Source organism: Mytilus trossulus, chromosome 12 (genome assembly GCF_036588685.1).
Source record: "Mytilus trossulus isolate FHL-02 chromosome 12, PNRI_Mtr1.1.1.hap1, whole genome shotgun sequence".
Taxonomy (NCBI): domain Eukaryota; kingdom Metazoa; phylum Mollusca; class Bivalvia; order Mytilida; family Mytilidae; genus Mytilus; species Mytilus trossulus.
In genome coordinates, this window is record NC_086384.1 from 54,302,150 (window position 1) to 54,327,454 (window position 25,305).

At 30.1% G+C, this 25,305-nt stretch overlaps 1 protein-coding gene across 1 annotated transcript; it reads left to right on the top strand.

Annotated features, from left to right (window-relative positions):
* Positions 1-850: 850 nt before the first annotated feature.
* On the top strand, positions 851-25,305 carry LOC134692859 (solute carrier family 25 member 36-like). The gene is made up of 7 exons (XM_063553468.1): positions 851-1,024; positions 7,347-7,577; positions 9,159-9,236; positions 18,128-18,228; positions 21,024-21,090; positions 21,583-21,845; positions 22,778-25,305. The coding sequence occupies exons 1-7, from the start codon at positions 981-983 to the stop codon at positions 22,999-23,001; spliced, it is 1,008 nt and encodes a 335-aa protein (XP_063409538.1). The 5' UTR covers positions 851-980; the 3' UTR covers positions 23,002-25,305.

The following is a 25,305-nucleotide window of genomic DNA, read 5'->3' on the forward strand; positions in this document are numbered from 1 at the left end:
ACTCGTGCCGCTGGTAAGGTCACTTTTTTGGAATGTAAAATATATATCAATGGTGAGAACTTGAGAAATATGCCAATAACTTATTTCCCAGCCGAACGTCAGTATCCGCTAAATTTGTATTTTGGTAATCCGACCGTTCATTTTCTTAAATTCTTCATTCAACTCCCCCTTCTTCCCAATAAATGATACATCATGATCTGATTTTCGCTTTTTATTAATACCCGCCCCCTTTTTTATGATGAATTATGTACCGACTGATTTGACCCACCTGGGTTTTCTTCGTTTTTTATACAGAAGCAAATTGGGAGAAATCGTATAATTCCATCCAATTCTTGAGATAAATTGTGCACAAAATATTAAATTGATAATATAAATATACCGTGACCTAAAAATAAACACAAAAAGGGGGGTCAAAGCGGCCGTGTTCCGGCTTTTATAAAATAATTTGTATGTACCTGATATATTTGTTTGTACATAAATATCCCCTATCTAAAACACATAAAAGTTTTCATGTTTATTAAAAAATGTTTATTTAATGCGCCTAAAATTCTCCATTCAAGTCTATTCGCTCCTAACCTATTAACCGATTTTTTTATGAAGGCCGGTCGCTGTTCACGCATAGACGACGTGAACGGAAAATAAATAAAGACTTTATTCATTGGAATATAACTAAATACCAATGCAACGGATCAAAATAACATCGGTTTAAAATATACAATACAAGTTTATTAATGTGTCATATTTACGTAGAATCAAATTCAACAAGTCAATGATTTTCTTTTTCTAATAATTTTTATGAAAAGGAAAAAGACAATAATATTTAATTTATCAAATTGGTACATTGCAGTCTATTTATCTTCTGGTAATTAGGAGTTTGATGAAAACACTGGAGGAGTTCCAAATAGCCTAGGAAAATTTTCAAACAATCGTCAATAGTACCAGCGTGTTTTGGGATGTAAACTGTAAATTAAAGAAAAATAATGTCTGGAACTAACCACATAGGAGTGCATTTATTGGCAGGAGGGTAAGAATAAGTGAATATTTAAATTCACCAATGAAAAATACAATTTTTTGCATTCATCGTTTGAAATGTTATGAAACACCTCTGTAACCCGAATGTTGTTTACAAATTGAAAACCTTGTTTATGTTTATATTTTCATTTCTATTGCTGTGCATCTTTTATAAACACAACACAAGGATGTGTATCATAATTAACAACTCCTTTTGCCATTAAAAGGGACGACGATTTGATTTTTTTTTTTTGGGGGGGGGGGGGGGGGTGAAATGAATAACATGGCCCTGTAACAACAGCTGATAACAAATAAATTTCCTCAAAACAGGATTTACATAATATTTTCTTTTCTGCAAATGAAAATGAAAGGAATTCTTTTGGTTATGGTTGAAAATCCCCCCCCCCCCTCTTTGAATCGGTGTCTGTTTCAGTGTTTGCCCTGTCAGATTTACATTGGTCTAAATACAATGTACCTGTTCACCCTGATTTTTTTTCTTTTTAATTGTACAGTACATGCGTCACATGTCATGAAGGAAAAAGTTTGTCGAAAGTTCTCTGAATACTTGTATTGTTGTAACCAAATAATTATTTTCACATTGATTTGCATAGAAGAATACTGGAATACAATTTTTTATATATTTATCTTTATTGTTATATATGTTTGCAAATACAAGTACATTTTTGAAATACAGGGTTCAACACTAATGGTAGTCCGCTAGTCCGGTGCCCCCCTAATCTGTATTAAATACAGTGTATACATGTACATAGTGTTGAACGTTCTCCCCAGGGCCTTTTACAAATGTAGCATCAGGGTAATGTGATGATATATATAATTTTGAATGTGATTTGGTTTTCATATACAATGATACAATGAAGATTATGTTATGGATGTGGTGCTAAAATTTGTAGAAGTAAGATGGTATTTAAAATTTCCCTTTTAAATGCAATTTTTGGGAAGAACATATACTTATAGATTATCGTTGATCATCTCAACGAGATTGATTTTCTCGCTTGAGCTGGTACAGCGAAAGTGAGAAAAGCAAGCGAGTTGACAAGACCAATGATAATCTGTTTATCGCTATTTTACCTATGACGACGTTGTCAATTTCATGTCAATTTCGTTAGCAACGCCACGTGGCCTCCTTAGTTTCTAGCAATAATTTGTCCATCTCAAACGAGAAGCATGATATGAAAATTATCACAAAAATAGATAAAAGGAAAAAAGCACAAAAAAGCGATAAATGTAATTACTGCAGTCTTCACGATGAACTGTTCAATCTACAGGTCCAGAGCTCAATTTTTGAAAATTTTTAGTTAGATTCTGTTGGCCTGTAGATATGATTTTTACAGGCCCAAGAGTAATTTTACTAGCCTGGGCTTCCACTCAGCGCGAAGACTGAAGTAGATTTAAATATGTTATAAAGTTAATGCAGATGCGATATCTAGAATAATATTAAAATGATCTTGTAAATCCTTTTCATGTTTTACAACTCATGCATCATTGGGAATCAAGTGTACATGTACCCCAAAAAAAAAATCCATTGAGGAAAGGGTTTGCTTTTTTCTGCTAACTTCGATATTTTTCAGAAAAATATCAATCGACCTTTAATAATACATTGAAACTTGTACATGTACATGTATAATTGGTTTTCTCTTATTTTTGTGCTACTAGTGAAATATCTGTTCTCTGCAAATGATAAGCTTAAATTTGATTATGACCTCCAAATGTTTTGTTTTCTTCTGAATTTTCATATTCTGACTTCATGAAAAAAGGGGACCATACCTGATGCTTTTCGTTTAAAGGACACATGTTTCTAAAAACTTATAATAAGATCGAAGGATAAAAGTTATCTGAGAAACAGATTCCAACGCAATACATGTAGCTCATGTACAAATGTATAACAATATCTCTTCTCTCTCGTCAGTTAAATTTTAATTAATTAAAAAGCTTGGCAAGCCTCGAGCTCGCGCTTTAAATATTATAATTTTACTGTCTTGAGTGGAGAAATATCGCAATACACTTGTTGCAGAGTAGGAATCTATATTTATTTATTTATTACATCGATGGTGGATATATTTTTCATTGACAATTTGACCACATCTTAATTAATATTTTTTAATTAACATTATAAAGTACAATGCATAAATGTATATAAATTTCATTGGCTATTTCTATCTTAACTTTAAAGTCTTTAATCTAATGTACTTTGTGTACTATAGTGATTAATTAAAAACAATGACTCTACATCACTAGGTACATATATTACCTTTTATCTGATAATTTTGATAAGTAGTTTTAAATGGTCACCTATTTATACAATGTACATGTAGACATTACTAGTTTGTTCAAAGAAATAAGTACTGTTGGACTATTGCTAGTGTTTGTTTATTTGATCACGTTTCACATTTCTTACAGATGTACAGTGGTCAGTATACGTAACTGCCCTTGACCTTGATTATATTACATTACATGTGTTTGAACTTTGCTTGCCCTATTGGCTTATTGATCGCTTCAGTGATTATAGGTCAATACATTCATGACAGTAAATTTTTATTTATATAAAAAAGATTTTGATTTTTTTTTCTTTTTAAATGTTTTATTGACAATGATTGAAAATGAAACAAAAATATGTTTTGGACATTTGCTTCTTTTAAAAGTCCTATGCAATACATAAATTGCTGTAACAAGCCCTACTTCTATGCGTGTGTCTAAGTAGCATGTGTTCGAATCCCGGCGGGGAAGAACCAAAAATTTGCAAAAGCAAATTTACAGGTCTAATCATCATTATCATTGGGTCTGGTTATGAATTGATCTGATTTGAAAATTAACACAGAATTGAGCTATTTAATAAGGTCAATAAATGCAATACTTCATTTAATTTTAGTATGCATTTCTTGACTTTGTTAATAAATTTCTAAACAAAGTACATGTAAATTAAAAAAAAAAATAGACATCTACCATGTCAAGGTCATATTGATCTATAAATAAAACATCTTATTAGCATAAGATTGAACAAGTAAATACTGGTTAGAACTTATGTATGTCAATTAGCTACAAACTTAAATGCTGGTTTTCATTTTCACAATTTAATTTGTCCAATGCATACATAGGAAAATATTTTTTGATACCTTTTGATAATTGATTTAATAAGTTGAAATTATTTTAGATTGAAAATTCAAAATTAATTCCAAGTTTAACATGTTTAAAGTCCATTCTAAAAATAACTAAATTTAAATGGCCAATGTGCATGCAATCACCTGTGATTAATCATACTAATCACGTTTACAACACGTACATGTATGTCATGGAATATTTTTTATAATTTTGACAATACATATATATAATGTTTCGGATTGGAGATAAAACAAATTAGAATTGTTTTCATTCGATTAAGAATGGTGTCTTTTTCAATTGGTGTTATTCATTTGCTAGCTGGAAGGTATGTTATATTTAAAATGTATTAAAAAGCCATCCCTATTTGTTATAAGTAGATGAAGATGCTTTTTAATAGATAAATATTTAATTTGTTAATTTTTGTTATGCACTTCTTTTCTCTATTTTTCTGTTCTTAATTTTATTAATGGCATAATTTTTTTCAACCTGGATGAGACAAATGTCAAATATTTCTTTATGCACATGTACATGATGTATGAGGAAGGAATTTGGAGGGGGCTGCCCGGCAGTATATGTCGTTGAGTCTTCTCAAATTCTCCTTGTAGGGTTTTTATCTAAGAAGAGTCTGTCAGAGTTATAATCTCAAAAACATTTGTCTAAACTTATACTTTTTGAACTGGGGTCTATATGTGATGTCCCCATTCAAATGCATTAATAGCTCAATAAAAAGAGAGGTTCCTACCCCTGTCTCCCCCTAGATCTGCCACTGATATAGCTACATGTACAAACAATTGAATTATAGCAATGTTCATGTAAAAAATATTTTGTAAGATCTGGAAAAAAGTAGACTTGGTTCAATTATTGGAATTTATAAACTAGTCAAAACTGGTTCAGACCATTTTTTTTTAGAATAAATGTATTGGCAGTTGTCTTTTATTTAAAAAGTCTATGTGATCTTACATGTGTTCACTCACCTCAAAGCTTAAGGCTAAAGATTAAAACTGAAATAACTACCAGTATTGAAAAAATTAAGGATTAGTAAATTAACTAATTTATATAGTAAAACTAGGATTCAGTGCAGTGACCAGAAGTTTTTATAAAACAACATTTTACAAGCTAGTGAATGAGCAACCAATAACCTGTTATTATTTGGAAGTTATTTTATTGTCATTTAAAAAATCTAGTCATGTTTGAAAAATTGGAGATAGATCAGATGAGAATATTTTCTACGATTCAATTAAGAATTGCCTCATTTTCATTTGATGTTTCCTCTCTACTAGCTGGAAGGTATGTAAATATAATGCTGATTCTTGACACTGACTGGTCAGTCATGGCTGTAGCCAGGATTCTATTACATGTATTAAGCATTTTGTCATGCACTATTTATGTTCTCTAAAAGTAGCACTTAGTTGAAGGGTTTGACCACCAAAATTTACAAAGGAGTCTGACATAATTTTGGTATTTTGTAATCAGCTGTTTGTAATAGAAAAAGTAGTGAGGAGCAGCATTTTTTCTTCAGGGATAACCAGATATAAAATAAATGGTTTAAGAAATTAATTATACCCCTGAATGACAGGTTTGAAATTCATGAAATTAAAGGAAGGGGTACATGTATATATACATGTATACTTGTTTACAAATCAGAGTTTCATGCAATCTAGTATCAAGCTTCATGTAATCACAATATACTTTTTGATGCATTTTCTGTTTACAGTAACTATTGACAAATATTCTATTAATACATAATGGAAATGTTGTTTGCATTGTTATTGCCAATACTCGAGATCTTCATGATCTAGAGCGAACTAATGATGCTCAATAGACAAAAAAAACATTCAGTCTAAAAAGCTTGTGGAAATGTTATTTTACAATTTCAGTGCTCGTGGGACAAAACCTTAATATACAAAATGTATATATCTATAAAAAAAATTGTCTGTCACCTTGCTTTTAAAAAAGTCTTTTGTCTGAGATCAGATTATTAATTCTACATGTACATGTAGGTGCCCTTGAAAAAAGAATTCTGAAAAACAGTCATAAATATAACTTGTGTACAATTTATGATTATGCTTAATTACCATTTAAATTTATGATTATGAATTATGGTTGGTGACCTTAATTACCCCCAGGTGATGTCAAAGTGTAGTAGTTCATCTAAATGGAGGTAAACTTAACCTGATAGGGATCAATAAACTCTTCAGACGGAAAAACACCATCTTATTCTTATTCTTCTGATCACATGTTACTTGTACATGTGAAAACAGAGCTACATTTACTTGCATAAATTAGTAATTATAAGTTCTATAGCCTTCTGGCTCAGTCTTCATGCTTTACCACAAGTCAAATAGTCCATAGCCAAAATAATGAATCCAACTTAAATTTACTTAAAATTGGATTTGGGCTAGTACATGTGCAGCCAAAAGTTTTTTTGTAGACTGCTGGCTAAGATTTCGGGCTAGAGGCATAAGAGGGACACTTTTTAGGGCCAGAGCCATAAGAGGGACACTATTTTATGACTGTTAAGATTTAGGGCCAGCGGCATCATCGTAACATGGCATAAGAGGGACACTATTTTATGACTGCTAAGATTTAGGGCCAGCGGCATACATGGCATAAGAGGGACACTTTTTTATGACCAAATGGCACATGACTCTCACAATTGATTTCATGATTAACTGTTAAAGAAATAACTTGGCTTAAATCAATTGTTGTCACATGTCGTGTGCTTTCATATATATTAATCTATAATATATATTACTATTAGTCGATCATTGGCCTTGACATTGACTAAGTTTTAAAAACGTTTGTTTCTATACTCTTGTCAGTCTTAGGTCTGTCTTATCTGTCATTGTTGACATTGTAGTCAAACAAAAATATAAATATTTACCTGTTTTAAATTTGTTTAAGTTCATTGAAATATGTGTGGCTGACTTATATATACATTAGGTCATTGAATTTATTCACCTACATGTAGTTAGCTCAAACATGATAAACTTTTATCTATTGTTTACTCATTAAATTTGAATAGAAAAAGGGAGTTGCAACGGATTTGAAAATAACGTTGAAAATTGATTATCTTATTTTTGTGAAGTTGGGGTTGCTCTAAAGTCTGACAACCTTATTGTGACTTGCTGGGGCCATTTGATGTTAGAGGTCAAATTGAAACACAAAAACATTTTTGTCATACACTTTTTTTCAAATTTTTCTTTTTATATTTTTAGTGTTGGCGGTACTGTTGGTGCCATAGCAACCTGTCCATTGGAAGTTGTGAAAACACGTCTCCAGTCCTCAGTGGCACAGTTCCATCCTGCCTACATACAGTCGCACACCACCACATACGTCCCTAATGTACAACTATACACAACTGCTGGCACTGTCTCGGCAGACACTCAGTTGTTACAGAACGGTTATCACCATACAAAATCACATGTTAGTCTTTTGAAATGTTTAAAGTAAGTATAAAAGTCGTCTGTCAATTCATTTTTTTTCACCATCTTTTTTGCATTGCAAATTTACGTAATTGGGGGAGGTTTGGCAACAAAAAAAATCGCCCTCATATTGAATTTTTATAGCATTATTGTCATGTTTTTTTGCAGCATTTCATGGTGTTCTTTGGGATAGAACCCCCCTTTCAAAATAGCTGGATCCGCACTGATTTTTAAGGGACAATGCTACATATGTGCCTTGTTTATTTCATTGATTGATCATCATGCAGTCTATTCATGACCTAGGTGTTTGTCACATGGTTGAAACTTACTTTTATCTAAAAATAGAATAACAGGATACTGAATGAGCAGTAGGATGGAAAAAAAAGAATTTTACATAATCCTAGCATATCTTAAATTTGATCTTAAAGTCATTTTAAAGTTTACTACATTGAACTAAAAATAGAAAACTAATAAAAACATTGCTCATGTATGTTGGCTTAAAGTGCAATGCAATTTGTAGTCTGAACATGAAAGTGGTGAAGATATAATTGATCTAATTTTGATAATTACCTACTTTTAAAAGTGCATTGAGCTTACCATAGAGATCCTGGAATGCACATGCAAATGCAATATTAATGTGTTTGATCAAGCTAAATATTTTATGTGTTTCCCCGTTTTTTTTCACCACAGTTATGCATTTCCAACTTCGTTTCTTCCTTTATCTTTAAGCTTTTTTTAAACTATTGAAGAATTATTTCTTTCGGTTATGTTCAAATATTCTATTAAATTGAGTTTTTCATGTTTTTGGGGGTTTGCTGTTGATACCTTTTCTTTATTTAAGTACATGTACTTCATTTGTACTTTTGTCTCATAAAGATTTGTTCAGTTTTAAAATGTCAATGAATCCTGGATAATATCTTATGCTGTGGATTAATTATTTTTCCCACGATAACTAGTTTCAAGGGATTTGATGGTTATCAGGTTGGACCACATTCAGCAAATTACAAATTTTCTGTAGTCTTTAAATTTATGCAGGCTTTGAGAAACCCACAAAGTCAAATATCCATGAAAATGCAATTTACTTGAAAGCAAAACAAATAAATCCACAGTACAATGTTCATGTTTGTTAGTCTGTTACTTTTAACATAGATTGTTAGGGCAATACCCTGCATAACATGTAGGAGCATTGATCTATTGTAATGACTGCATGTACTTCTTTTATTGGGTGACTGTAATCTTTTTGTGATTGAAAAAAAACTATGTAAACAAAAATCAAGGACAGACACCTAATTCATTGAAGGTACATGTACATTGCAGTTTTATTGTGATATTCCAATACACATAATTAGCAGATGTATTTTATTTTTATGATCATTATATCACATTTTCTTGTGAAATTCTAATTAGTGTCTGTATTTTTATGATGGTTGTATACAATCCTTTGCATGTTGTCCTTGTAATTTCTATAATGCATCAACAATGATCAATGTTTTTAGGATGCTTACAAGGTAGTCCTTAAATTATCAATGAGACAAAAATGTATAGAGTCATGACTAGTTTCCCTCATTCAATAAATGTATATGTATATTGTTTCTTTTTTTACAGACACATAGTCCAAACAGAAGGTGTAAACGGGTTATTCAAAGGACTAGGTCCAAACTTAATTGGTGTAGCGCCCTCTAGGTAAGTTGTTATATCACTTAAATTCAAGAGAAGACCTAAATCAAAAGTACATGTATGTTTGTGATAACTGTCTATTAAAAACTATCAACTAAATTATTCTATGATTTTGTGATGTTAACCCCCTCCCCCCCTAAAATTTTCACACAAATTTGAACCCACTGTAGCTATCTCTAGTTCACATACTTGCCTTTGTAAATTTTTAAAGCATATACCTGGTGTATCAAATGTAGTTAAAAGTTCTCAGACACATTGAGTCTCATACAGGTCTAGACCATGGACAAAAAAAAGGGCGGATGGACTGGAAGTAAGGAGGTCATCAACAATCATGGGCTGTTTAAATAAATGTTATTCAAAGCGAAAACCAGTCAATTGAATAAAGTTATAGTCTGTGTAATATATGGAAAAGAGTGACTTAATAAAACATTGCAAATAAAATCATTACTGCTAAAATATATTTGGAATCTTAAAACTGAATGTCTGAAGTTCAGACTAGCATGACTAGTAGATATTGTTTTTTGCTGTGTTGAATGAATATAGAATAACCTTGACATTCTTAAGAACTAAAAATAGTAAAAGGTTATATGGAATTTTCTTTAAGTAAATATTGATTTTTTGCTGTTTTGAATGAATTACTGGACTCTATAGCTATATTAAGAAAGATCTACATTGGATATTGGTAAATCTTGTTTTGCAATGTTGCATTTTGTTAAAAATAGATAACTTTACAATTTTGCATGTCTAATTTTAAAGTTTCTGCAATACAATAAAATCGCAAATGTCTTTAAAATGGTTGTCTTCTTTTTTAAAGATAAAAGATCAAGATTTAAAATATTATAACTATTTAAAACTGCACTGTCTTATATTTTAGTGTTCTTTTCAAGCCTTGAAATAGCTGTAGAATTAAATCACTAGTATATAATTATCTTTCCAATGTGGACGTCACGATTTTCGTTTACAATGAAAGCTCTAATTTCATAATAATGTAACTCTTTACTGTTCTGTTATGCGATTGGGTGAATAGAAAATATGATATAGCTGAGGGTCATAATAAAATTGAGAATGAAAATGGGGAATGTGTCAAAGCAACAACAACCCAACCATAGAAAAAACAACAGTAGAAGGTTACCAACAGGTCTTCAATGGAGCTAGAAATTCCCGCACCCAGAGGCGTCCTTCAGCTGGCCCCTAAACAAATATATACTAGTTCAGTGATAATGAACGCCATACTAAACTCCAAATTGTACACAAAAAACTAAAATTGAAAATAATACAAGACTAACAAAGACCAGACACTTTGTCAGGTTGAATAATAGTATTATCATCAACATAATACAACAATAAAGGCATGGATTCTAGAATAGGGCATAGGGTGGAAGTTAGGGAAGAACAGACTGACCACACTGTGAAACACAAGCAAGCTGGAACACTGTTATTATTGTACAAATATCCACATTTTATTTTATTTTTTAAAATACATCCTTGAAAATGTTTGTGACATCAAACTAAATGTTTTTAATTTGATGTTATACATGATTTCATGGTCTTCAAATTGAATGTGCATCAAATAAGACAAGGATAAAAAGATAATAAACATGATCAACATAGACTATGATTGATATTAACACTGGTGCAGGCATGTTGCAGTAATTTACAACCATAATACATAATACATAATAGTTGCATAAAAATTGTGGTTAAATAAATCCTTTGGGCATTGTTCAGGAATTTGCATGTTTATGAGTATAAACAGAATCTATGCAACAAGAAGAAAGCATAATTTATGACGCAAATGTATAAATAACATTATGGAATGCTGTATAGCCGTTAAAACATATTTTAGAGGCTGAGCCTCTTTTCTCATTTCTAAAGACATTTAAGAGTTGTTTATAAAGAAATAGTCATGATAGTTGTGTATTTAAACTTTTAAAACTTGAATGTTTAATTAGCCACAAGATTTTAGAATTAAGAAATCTTCCAGGGGGCATTTTAAGTTGGATGATCAATTGCTTTTGTTATAATCTGATGAATCAATGAACTAAAATACAGGAATAATAAAGTAAACACTGCACCCTAGTATTAAAGTCATAAGTCTGTATATTAAAACAGAAAGATAATTAACATCATTTAAAAACTTAACAATTGAATATTTAGAATGTATATATATACAATTTTATTAAAAATTGATCACTAACACATGAACCAAAAACCTGCTATATCAACTTCATTTCAAGAACTTTGGTAGACAGTTGTCTCATTAACAGTCATACCACATTTTCTTATTTGTATATGGTCTGACAGTAGGTAAAGACTACAGCTTGTTTGTACATGCTATAGAACTTGTGATTAAGTTTAACAATGATCATAATGATCAACCATCAGCAGGAAATTGCATAAAGGACAAAATAAAACAAATAATCTTATATTTTTAATCAGACTTAGGACAAACGCAGAATTAATATACTGTGGATTCATTATTATTTGTTGGATACCAATTTTCTTGGTTTTCGTGGGTACAGGCTAACCACGAAATCAAATGTTCAACGAAATACATATTTTCAATAGATGTTGTATACAAAGATTTTCAAACAACGAAATCAAATATCAACGAATATGCAAGTTTTTAGCAATCCACGAAAATTGATACCCACGAAAATAAATGAATCCACAGTAAAGCAATTTCAATTTATAGCAAGTATATTAAAATAAAAAATAACACTGAAATGAAATGCAATTTAAAAATCTTTTTTTTTCTATTTGATTAATGTGTATATGTACATACACTACTTTAATTAGATTGACAGATTTTTGGTCCTGAAATTTTTCAAAAACACTTTGTGAATATCAACGTATAGGTATACATGTATACATGTATTCATGATATATATACCTATGTAAATAAGATTTCTTTTTTGAATTTAAAATATTCCCAAGTCTATTGAGAAGATTTCCATTTGTCATGTGTGTACTGCATAAAGTATATTAATTTTGCACTTCATAGAAAATCCTTGATTTATCATGTTTATATTGATTAAAATTTCTTTGGCTTTTATATATATAATGAGCCATAATGATTTCTAGACCAAGATTTTTTCTCAATTTCTTTTTTCAAAATCAAATCGTAAGCATTTGAAGTGTTATCTTACATGTTATACAAATAGCACTGACGTAAGCTTGTTTGTGAAATTGAAATTTGAAAATTAGGTTATCTTCAAATGTGACTGAAGGCCAAATTTGAATTCCTGCTAAATTTATAAACATATGCAACTGTCTGCATTACATATAGTTGATACACATTTATAAAATGTACATGTATGATAAAAGTCTGTTGATAAACTAGATTAGTGTTGCACAGTATTTGACCTTGAAATAAATATTGCACCGGTGACCGTTTTGTTATCTTCCTGAAAATAAATGTAAAGTGTTCTGTTGTTATCTTAGTTACACACAAGTGTTTCACTTATAAAGTACTTGTACCACTAAGTTTGTCACGCTAAGTTTGTAACTGATATTGAAATACGTGTAATATTTCAGTACAATGCTGACATAGTTTTATCAGATTATGAACATGAAAAAAGCATTGTTGTTTCAAAGACTAAATTTTATTTCGAAATTTTCTGAAATTTTAATTTGTTTTCCCTTCCATCATTTTTTTCACAACAGTTATGCCTCATGTATGTACGTAAAATGTATTGACAAATTATAATAAAGGGCCTTTTTTACGATTTTTTTTTTTTTTTTTACCATATATATATTGCATATTTCTGTTACCATTGGTTACCACAAATTTATCTTTTACTTTATTTAATTAATGAAGGCCCCATCACTGGCATCACGACTTTTGCAATATTTCACTTGGACCTCAGTGGAATTTCACCAGCATTGAGTTAACTGAAGTTTTGTACATCATTGTTTCAACCTCTCACTGTCAAAAATTGACAAGTGTGGTCACAGTTTAAGTCATGTAAGTGGAAATTTTCAGTCCGCATACAGTGTTTTCAATTTCAATAGAATAGAAAAGTACTAAAAAGCCTTTATTACTTACTTTTATAAGTTTTCAATTAATTGCATATAAAATACAGACATGTTTTCAAATGTAAATTAAGTGCACAATGAATGAATGATTAATTGATGATATGATTTTACAGACTTGTATTCAAATTTTTACAAAAAAATGTAGGTCATATTTATTTACCAAAATTAGAGGAACAATAAAATGAACCATGGCCAATATTAATGACAGGAAGGATTTTTTTTACAACTGGTCTTCGTACATATCATGTGTTTTGGTTTGTGGGAATTTTCCATTAATGAATGAACACAGTGAATGGAAATTATGGGTTGACTACCATATATTATATATGCATTTAAATTACTTGTTACTTTATATCTATAAATAGAATTAATTCAACGGAGAATTACCTGGTGGAAAGGTTTAATAAACTGATTAACCTAGTTTATAATTATTGGGCTTTTATTTAGTTAACTTGTTTAATTCAAGATTTAAAGAGTAGACATGGACTTAAAGCAAAGTTATCTTATATCGGCATTCAGTGAGAAATAAAAAAACAGTACAAAAAGAAAAATGGAAAAAATACTTGAATCAGATATAAACCAGTTTAATAATGACCGTTTAGATTTAAGGAGGCTCGCGGGTATAAGATTTTTAGAAAAAAAATAAACTTTTATTTTACATTACAAATTTTATTAATTACCTTTAGTAGTTGTTACTTTATCATATGGTACAAAAATTATTCCAAAAAAATAATTCATGTTGACCCCAGGTGACTTTCAAAAAGTCAATATCATTTAAAAAGCTCTAAATTATCTCCCTTTGTTGCAAAATAGCCTTTTTTTGGCATTAAAATTGAAATGTCTTTTTTAACTCATCGGTGACCTATATTTTTTATTGTTGTTTTCGAATTAGCTGTACATAAACTAAATAATTGTAAAATTTGGGCGATTTCTGTAATTTAGTTCTTTTTTTATTTCGATATTACCGCTATTTCTCCTATTAGTTCAACAGAAAAAAAGGACTTTTACAAAAATGCATGCTTCTTTCAAAGGCAGATTGTGAGCGTAAATGAACGGTGACCCCAATTTTTTATTTCATTTTTCTATTAAGGATAAGATAAAGTTCATTTATAGAAAAATATAGCGAAATCCTATATTAAATAAAAAAAATGATTTAGACCCGCGAGCCCCCTTAAGTGTTTAAAATGAAGGGGGGAAGTACAACTATATTAAGCCTTCCAATTGAAGATTTATTTAAATGGGGACATTCTAAGGACATGAAAGACTTTCAGTGAAACAAATACTTACAAGAGATAAAGGGAAAATAGTTAATTGCGTTTTCATTTTGGATATTTCAAATACAGATATATACATGAATAAATGAAAGTCATTATAAAAAGATTTTCCAGAAATTAGTCTGAAAATCTACCTTTCCGATTTTTCATTAAATCATGACCATATGAACTGTACATTGTGCAGAGAGAGATACGTGTACAATGTACATCCTTTGTGTTTGGTCTGATCATGCATCACACTTGTGCAGTATATTTTGCAGTATTTTTCCAGTACCTGAATCATCTATAATGCTATGATACATGTAGACATGTCTTTGGTTTATTTTGAACAAGATAAGCAAAAAACAAATATGACCTTCACTTAATTCTACCTGATGCATGTCATGTTGGTATGTTATCAGTGCAGATATTATGAGGAGCTAATTAACTGATTAATAATATTATGAGGGTATGACCCTGTGTATATTAATAGACAATATTATATATTTATCATTATCTTAATGTTATATCTAACGTGTTATGTTGCAACAAAAAAAAGAACAGTCAAAACAGGTATTTGATTAAATTGTAGTAAACGAAATCAATTATTTTTAAACTATCCTTAACTTTGCAAATTATTACTTTTGAAATTATGGTATGTTTGATAAAAATTTATGTTATTATATATTATATTTATAATAATATATTAACCACCTTATACATGTTATATTCAGCATGTATGTCATGTGCAAATCTGAAAACTTTTATAATTTTAAAATATTTTTTAGTTTTTTGTGCAGTATAGATGCCTATATCATACAGATGATCAGGTACATATTGCATTGGCATTGCTGGTATGAGATCCTTCTTTATATAAAATTTAAATTTGTTTGTCTTTTATAGAAATTAAAAATCAAGATTGAAAAATATAAACATCTGAGTTGACAAGGGTTGGTTTTTACACGTCATTGTGATATGCACTAACAGTAAACAAAACCAAACACCAACTTTGTCCATTGTCCACGGTAGAATTTTGGCCATTGTCCAGGGTAGAACTTTTCCATTAAATGGTGTGGGTGAAATAATGGCCAATTTGGCAGAGTTTGAAAGATCACACGCCTAATGAATTGTAAATTTGATTGTAGTTTGTCAACTTGTTTTCTGACCTGATAATACTATTAATTGTACAAAATGTCTGGCTACTTGGCAAGAATTTTTTGAAAACAACATACATGTACTTTGACAAGCCTTTTAAACCCAACCATGCATTTGCTGTTAACTAGTTCATACTGTAATCTGGAATCTAGAGGAACAATGAGTTTGTTTAGTAATTTTACCTTTGAAACAGACTGATTAATTATTGTCTTATCAGCACAAAATCTTCATTCTCAATTCCCTAAATACATGTAGATATTGTTTAAATGGGTTTACCTGTACTAGACCAAGGTAAACTAATTGTACAGGTGAAAAATATGCCAGTAGGTCAGATTCATGGGTTTGAATTTATCTTGTAACCATGTTTAGTATAAACACGTGTATCAATTTATTATTTTGTCTGCCTTACTAACAGATTAAACAGATTTGAATTTGATGAATTTGTTTTAAAGGCAATATTTACATTAAATGCAGGTTTCTAAGTTTAATAGTATGTACCAATTCTTTAAAACACATTTAAAAAAAGAGGCCCAATAGCTTAGGTTGATAAAATATCCATATAGACACATGATAGACCAGGCCAATGTTTATGATTTGTCAACAAATGTATAATTATGTAGGATTTAGTAAATTTTATTATTGTGGTTAATAATGTGTTAATACATTGTAGAAGGATTAACTCACAAACTAAATAAAAAAGATGACAGTAATTTCTAGCGAATACTGGTTCGGTTCTGTATCAGGCTGTTTTTCTAGGCCAAAAATGCATCATTGATTATAAGAAAATATGCTGAATATAATAAATAAAAAGTCATGTTAGGTAAACTTATATGCTACAATGACTAACTGAGATCACAGCCATTACAGCCAAACAAAACAAGAAAAGATTAACTTTAAGTCCACAGTCACCTTAATTAAAAATAAGGATGAACTCACTAAAAAATAACTTAAATTTGAATTATAATTAAAAACTTCCGATATAATCTTAACTGCTCTGAAAGAGAGAAATGCTATTTCCATATATGTACAAATTTATATAATATATGGCAGATTTTACAGTATTGTGTTCTGTCTCCTACTTTCATGTTGCTAACGTGACGGAGACAAAAATGAGTAACGTTAGCAACATTTGGACATGTCACATGAGCAACAACATCTTTAAAAGTTAAAATGTATGCACATAGTGATGTTTAATATATGCCTGGAGTAATAAAATTGTACAGTCTGGTTTAGAATTTCTAAATATACAGAATGTCATTTGCAGGTGTACTTTATATCAAATGAATACACAAGAAACCAAAAAAATAGTAACGTTAGCGACATTTGGACATGTCACATGAGCAACAACATCTTTAAAAGTTAAAATGTATGCAAACAGTGATGTTTAATATATGCCTGGAGTAATAAAATTGTACAATCTGGTTTAGAATTTCTAAATATACAGAATGTCATTTGCAGGTGTACTTTATATCAAATGAATACACAAGAAACCAATTCGTAATAGTAACATTAGCAACATCTACTATCATGATATTACGTTTTGTTGCGAATGTCTTTTTGATGGACGGAATACATTTCAGGTCCTCTTGTAACGATATTACATACAACTTGCCTTTTTTGCTTCCCCATCATGTGAAGGAACTGACTCCGAATCTATTTCTGCAAAGGGCGATATCGTAACTCCTATACAGGAGAGTTACAGATCTAAATATATGTTGCTCACGTGACACTGATTTGGACGGAAACCTAGAGCAGTAACGTTCGCAAAAAATAAAACAGCCAATGATATTGATTCCTCAAGTCCTTTGACCCCCTTACGTCATCCAAATTTAATATGATTGCTATTTTCAATTATTTATAAAACCCAGGATAAAAATAACTACAATTGGCTGTCTGAGAACCAACAAGAAAATTGCGATTGTGACATACCACAATGGACGGAAAAGACGTGACGTTAGCAACAATATTATTAAATTACCTTTTTTAGCCTTTACCAATAAAAATCTGCCTTAAAGTTATGAGTAAAACACAAAAGAAGACTTTTTATTAAAATATAAGTCCATGTTATTAGGCTCCACTTATAAATAATACTTCAAAATTCCACTCCAAATAAGCTGGATGTCAGTAAAGTAGGTCATGATGTCTATTCCATGTCCAATATTTTGAAATTGAAAACCCTCTAATTCCAACAAAAAACACAAACACAGAGTAATTTTTATTTTTATTTACTCAGAAAGACACATTTTATTCAATAACATAATGCATTACTCCATTACACAGTCTGTTTCACAGTTTCAGCAATTGCTTTTTTGATGGATACACAAAAACAATAATTCCTTCTTATTGTAAAATCTGCCATATATGATAATGTTCATATTTTTGGGTCATTTGTTGTTGCAATAATTGGATTCATAAATGTCAAATGACATGTTACCTTATTTCTATTTTCAGGGCAATATATTTTTTCTCCTATGCCAACATGAAGAATTATTTAAATACAGTGATGAACCCAGAAACTCCTCTAGTCCATATTGGCTCAGCAGTAACTGCAGGTGGGTAACAATTATGGTCAAAGGGAGATAACTCAAATTAAAAAAAAAAAATCAACAGCAATATTAAACATTGTGTGACAGCTGCTCAATTGAGTGTTGGATTGACAAAAAGAAAAATGTTTATTCTAACCACAAAAAACACAAGTGTATGCACTCTGTGTGCATATCATTTTTTATTTTTAAATATTTACTTCATTTTAAGCACACAGGTTTCATTCTGAACTGAATTTCAGGATTTTAGTTTTGATTGTATAATCTGTTTTTCCAATAAATGATCAAACTATGTTCTAGTAAACAAGAAATTCTTTGGTACGACTTAGAATTAAACCCTACAAAAATGCTTTGTTTAATTGGTTTAACCTTTTAGGACACTTTCATCTTCTAATATTGTCTATCATGTCTATTCTGAAGATTTTTTTGGTTATATTCAATTTCTGAAAAATTTTCATTGTAATGTCATAATTCATATCATTCTTGTCCCACTGTAGTTCAATCCAACCTAATTTAAAGGTCAGCACTCGTTCAAGGTCAGTCTTGAGGGTGACCTTTTTGTATAGGTTTCGATGGTTAGATAGGGAAACATATTGTATATTTTGTCCTGTCAGTCTGTCTGTCTGTCCATCACATTAGTTTGTATAAGAAATAGAAATAAACTACTTTTAACCATGTGTGGTGGTGTCTAACATATTTTGTACATATTGGATATCTATTTCATATTCTACATGGTAACTTTAAAAAGGAGTATTTTATTCTTAATACATGTTTCCTTCACATGGGACAGTTTTTGGCAAGAACACTATTTGATATTATTTTTGTGTTAAAGCAAAAAAAAAATAACAAAAATAATCAATGAAACAAATTGGCAAAATGTTTTCGGTGAGACAAAGTGAAGAATTGAATGGAACATGAATAATAAAGTAAAATCAATCAATTTGAAAAGAAAAAAATACACATGATTGTTATGACAAAATGTAGGAAGTAACAAAAAATTGTTCAAAATTAACACAATTATAAAAAAGTGTGTGTCACATGTATGTTCTTTTTCATAAACATGATCATGATGATAAATTAAAATTTTATCCAAAAAAAATGCTAGAAATTCATTGTGATGTTTAGAAAAAAAAAGTCATTGAATTTCATTGAAATATTAGCATTGTTTAAAGTTGTATGTCTATGCATCAGAAATTGTGTTTTAAAATGTTTTGACTGCAACATCAGAAATCCTAAATAAAAGTCTTTTCAGAAAGAATCCCGGAAAAACCTGTGATCCATTGAATGCTATTTATAGCACAGACTTGGGGAAGCTATTTATAGCTCAGACATCCTTGACCAGTGTTCCATGAACACTGGTTGGGTAAGACATACATTTTTTTGTGAAATTTCAATTTTTGGTGTTATTTACAACCGGTCAAGTTTGAGCCTGCAAACACTCAACCATTTATAGATTGTGACGTATATCTATATATATAATATTGTTATATCTTTGTGTGTGAATTATGTAGCCTTTTTCGTGCCGCAGGATGGAGATTGTTTGTGCGTTTATGGTGGAAAAGCCGCTCCGTGTTGTGTTGATCAATGAACAATTTATTAATATGAACAATCTACATTGATTTAGCCTATGTTGATGCATATATATATTTATCTTGTGTATAAAACGAGTGCAATTGGCAGGCTTAATTTGAACTGGTTGTATTTGACACTTTAAATTGAAATACAAAATTTTTTTGGTGAAAGAATTGTTGTCACAGAAAGAGAGTTAGATAAACTGGAATGCTGACATCCTTCAGTAGGCTTTAAAAAGCTAAACTATAAATAAGGGACATAACTCATGAATGTGCATGATTCATATCAAACCATCTCCTACAACATACTGATAAATTCATTACTAATATTCATGCGAGGTATTTTGACTGCATGTGCCAAAAAAAAAAAAATTGGTCATTTAGGAAGAAAGAAAAAATGAATATGTAAAAATAGATTTGGATATTTCTGTGTTTCAAATTACTATTTTCAAAAAAATTATTGTGGCTCATTGAAAAAAATACGTTTTTCCCTCAAACAGATGACTGAAAATGTCAGTTTTAGCATACAAAAAAATACATGCTTGAAATCTAGGATGTATAAATATCTAGCAGACAATTCAATCTGTCAATTATTGCAAGGATTTGGATAATTTATTTTTATACTTTGTGATATGCACAACTACCGACTCGTATAATTACTTGCACTATTTACTGAGTAGAATACCTGGCCTTGTGTTATATAAATGTTTGACAATAAAAATATTGTATTGAATTTTTTTCCAATTTGAAATACAACTTCATTTTAAAAGGACTTTTTTTTTATTTTATAAATTATGAAAGTGGCCAACTTGATCAAATAATTCATGAACAGCACTTTACCTTTAAAAACTACTTTTCTTTCTTTTTTTTATTTTTTTGCTTCATTATTCTGGTTCTTTATTTTTAAATCAATGGTTAATATATTATTATTATTTCTGTATTTTCACTGTTGTTTTTGTTTGTTTGTTTGTTCGTTTATTGTTTTTCTAGGACAACCATTTTTGACAACATTTGTGAGAATTTTTATTGTCAAGCAATTATATTGAATAAATATAAACCTACAATCTTCATGCAAATTAAAAAAAAACGTGTGCTTAATTTTCACCAAAAATATATAATCAATCCCTAAACATTTTAATTTCATTCTAAAATAAATGGTATTGCAGTGTTATTTTCATGTTGGTAGAATTTAGATTATTTCAGATGATACAGTTTGTTTGTTTTCATTTTCAGGTTTCACTGCATGTACTCTTACCAACCCTATCTGGTTCGTCAAAACAAGACTTCAACTAGATTCAAAGTAAGTATAAATGTAAATAGTAATTTACCAATTTCTGTGTTCAGAAAAAAACATTTTCAAATGAGCTTTTATCAGAACTCGCCAGAATGAAATTGTTATAAGCCCCAAGAAATATATACCTGAAAGCATAAAAAGAATTAAGTGGTCAGAATTACCCTGAAAAAATCAAAAGAAAAAACACAATTATTTATGAAGCATTGCAAATATATTTTACAGATTACAGTCATAAAACTTTGAATTAATCGTAATCTGACTAAGGAATTTAACTTGTCTAAATACTATTGACTACTTGGTAAAACTTATGACAGATAGGTGTGGTCCTCAGTATCGGGTGGATGTTTCTGTGTCAACAAATTAGTTTTATTGGGAGGTTTGATAAAATCAATAAAAATTGGTATACATTGAAAAATAACAAAACCACACAAATATTAAATAAGAAATATAAGCAATTTATTTGACTTTATAGTTTATGATAATCTCTTTTTTTTCCAGGAAGGACAACAGTTTAACATGCAGACAATGTGTCAAAAACATTTACCAGACTGAAGGTGTGAAAGCATTTTACCGTGGAATTACTGCTTCATATTTTGGTGTAACCGAGACAGTTATTCATTTTGTGATATATGAAGCGTTAAAGGCTCGAATGTTGGAGAATTATGGATCACAGGATAGTCGTTCTGCTACAGATTTTCTCCGTTTCATGGCTGCTGGTGCTATTTCGAAGACGTGTGCCACATGTGTGGCTTACCCTCATGGTAAGAGATCCACCTATGACTGTGTGCCACTATTTTCTATCTTTGGTTATTGACTTCCCAAGAGGTTCTTAATAAGCATATATAATTATTCTAGTTAAATAAAATCAATGTATATGTATGTTAAAGAGAGGTGAAGATACCTAAATAAACTCATCATAGATACCAGGATAAATGACATTCAAACTGATAAGTCAAAAATGAATTGACAATACCATGTGAATAAATACTAAAAAAGAAAAAGACCTAAAATAGTACACACACCATAACATAAAAAACTAATGGTTGAGCAACAGTTACTCCACCATTAACTGGTGTGATCTCAATGTAAATATAAAAAAGAGGATGTGGTATGATTGCCAATGAGACAACTATCCACAAAAGACCAAAAATGAAAAACTATTTAAATAAAAATTTCTCAAGTTGTGTAAAAAAGAAAAATATATGGCTTAAGTACAATTAAGTACAAAGGAAGATAACTCCGATCCATAATATTTCCTAAATGTGCCTTTAGTTTTAAGTTCACATTGCAAAACAAAAACTGAATGCATATATGTTTAGCTTCTTGATGTTAGCAAGTTAGATTATTTGAGCACTTACAATGTCTAAAGCACTTCTGACTTTTATCATTTGTGAATTTATGATTGGAATATTTATTTAAAATGTTTTAGAAAATTATGTATTTTAAAAAAACAGAACGAACTACCTTTTAACATAAACTTTGTATATGACTTCAACCTTTGACCTGATAATTCAACGATTATTTAAATTATTGATTAAACTACCTAAATGGGAGAATTCTAATTACAATTTCAGCATACAATACTGCATCAATAAAAACAAAAACCAAGAAATTGTGTTTTAATTTTGTTTCATGCTTAACAAATCTTTGATGACTACATGTATTAACCATTTATTTTACTTTTTACTTACAGAAGTGGTAAGAACGAGACTTCGTGAGGAAGGTTCAAAGTACAAATCATTCTTTCAGACTCTTATGACTGTAGGTAAAGAGGAAGGATTCCGTGGACTGTATCGTGGATTAGGTACACAGCTGATTAGACAGATACCCAACACAGCATTAATGATGTCAACGTATGAACTCGTCGTCCACTTGTTTTCTAATAATGACAGTTATGATGATGATGATTATGAGTAATAATTGACATGAATGTAGTATTTTAATATGACTGAATGGGCTGTGATACTGTGTAGAATAGTGCATGGAAAAGTTTAGGGAAGTGTGACAATGTCCTTGAAATACAGGACAGGTTTAAATGACTTAAGTTAGAGATGTGAGATGCTGTGTAGATGTTGAGATGAATATCATTACTTTTTCATATGCCATCAAATTTTAAACATACTTATGGTGTTTAACCATCTTTGATGTTTAAGGAATAAGGTGCAGATGTTGAGGATGAATATCATTACTTTTTCATATGCCATAAAAAAAAAATAAACATAATAATGGTGTTTTACCACCTTTGAATTGTGTTCTGATGTGAATTGCTGCTTGTTGGTAAATGGGAAAAAGATGGATGAATGAAGAGAGAATGTTATAAGCTAGAAATAGATGGATGAAAGATGTCAATAGAGAAAGAGAAAAAGCGTTGGTGTTGAATGGATCATGTGTACTTTTTGTTTATGTGTTAATCATTATATAAGTTATAGGGCATTTATGATTAGGACCTTTATGCCTCTAAGGAGCTTGTTTTCAATCCATTATGTTGTAGCTGTATATTACATGGTTTGGGTTATAACTGTAGAACTTTGTTTTCATTGAGATAGATCATTAACTATATGTAATGAGTTCTTATATTATTATTTTTTTCTATTGATAGTTATATACATACCAGTTTTTTCATCTTTTTTCCACAATTTGTTGTCACAAAGAAAAATTTAAATATAACCCCAAAAATGCTGAAAGCGCAAAAAAAAAGAAGATTGAGACACTTGCATTGTTGTTAGAAAGTAACACTGCAATGAAGTTATATATAATGTTTAAAGTTTGTTTTTTAATTGAATAATGTAGAAGTTAATCAGATGTAAAAGTTTTTTGGTTTTATTTGTAATATTTGCAAGAACTTTTGTTTGTTACCTGTTCTTTTCTCATTCTCATTTTCCTCATCTGTTATTTTCACCACTCCCGTATTATTTATTGAATTCATATCTTTCTATCCTAGCTCTGGCCTTATTAATGTGTTGCCACATTGAATTGACTATTTATTACCAAGAACACTTACAATGACTTATATGTTAAGGGAAAACATGGTAAAGATTGCATTCTTGTAGAAGACTTTTAACTACTTCTGAGAGAGATTAAGGGAAAAAAACTGCTAAAAACACAACCTTTAAACATCCTATGAACATCAATTACACTACATTGTGCAAACAACAGTTATACAAGTGGGAGGTTTAGCTAGCTATAAAGCTGGCTTAACCCACCATTTTCCTCATAAGGAAATGCCTGTACCAAGTCAGGAATATGGTAGTTGTTTTTCAAATGTTCTGATTATGGATAGCCTTTGAATTTGCCTTGGCGTTGGGTATTTTTTATACTTTTTTCTATTCATTTACTAAGATATTCAAAATGACAGAGTCATTTGTATGTGCATAATCATTCCCGTCATGAAAATTACATACATGTAAAGTATGCATGGTGCATGAATCGTGTTACTGTCCTAAAATATGAAGTATGTAATTGGTGAAGTTATATTTAAAATGAAAGGTACCCCCCTTTTTTCAATCATTATCACATCTCCAATTCATAGTTGTGCTTTCCCATACTGCTTAATACAATGTTAAACTTCTAGTCCCCAATTATATATGAATGCAATCTTTACTCTCCAGTGCTCAAAACACTTTGATTAGAATTTTATATCATAACAAAAGACTTAAGTGCTAGAAGGTCACACAATTTAAACGAATTGTCAAAGAAATAAAAAAATGTTTGTCTTTTTCATACACTTTATATTTCTTTATTTTGTTTGAAATCACTAAATGCATTAAAGTTCAATCATTCACCAGGCTAACGTAAAGAAGAAGTTAAAACTAGAAATAATAAGAAGAGTAAAACAAGTAAAGGTCATTAGTCGAATGAAAATATCAAAATTGAGTTTAGGTGAAATGTTAGTTCTTTTAACCTTGTTTATGTCACAATGGTTACTTTGATAAATTATTTAAATGAGAATGGTTTATTTAGGAAAAATACCATTTTCAATCGTGTGAGGAAAGGACATTCCTCTGACATTTGACATTAAGCAGAGATTTCCAGGAGTATACTTAAATTATGTATAAGGGAGGTAACTACTCCTTAGCAGTTGAACTGAGTGAATCTCTTGTAAGGGAGATAACTGCTTTATAATGTCTAATCAAATGTAGATTATGTACAGATACTTTTGTTTATGAGAATGATTTGTTTCTTGTTATTAAAAATATCTTGAAATAAAATAATGTGAAACTA

What these genes read in the sequence shown, in the direction of transcription:
- LOC134692859 (XM_063553468.1), top strand. Translation starts at nt 981, where the DNA reads ATGTCTGGAACTAACCACATAGGAGTGCATTTATTGGCAGGAGG. An exon ending in GTGCATTTATTGGCAGGAGG is followed by an intron (nt 1,025 to 7,346) that starts GTAAGAATAAGT and finishes TTATATTTTTAG; the next exon opens with TGTTGGCGGTACTGTTGGTG. An exon ending in AGTCTTTTGAAATGTTTAAA is followed by an intron (nt 7,578 to 9,158) that starts GTAAGTATAAAA and finishes CTTTTTTTACAG; the next exon opens with ACACATAGTCCAAACAGAAG.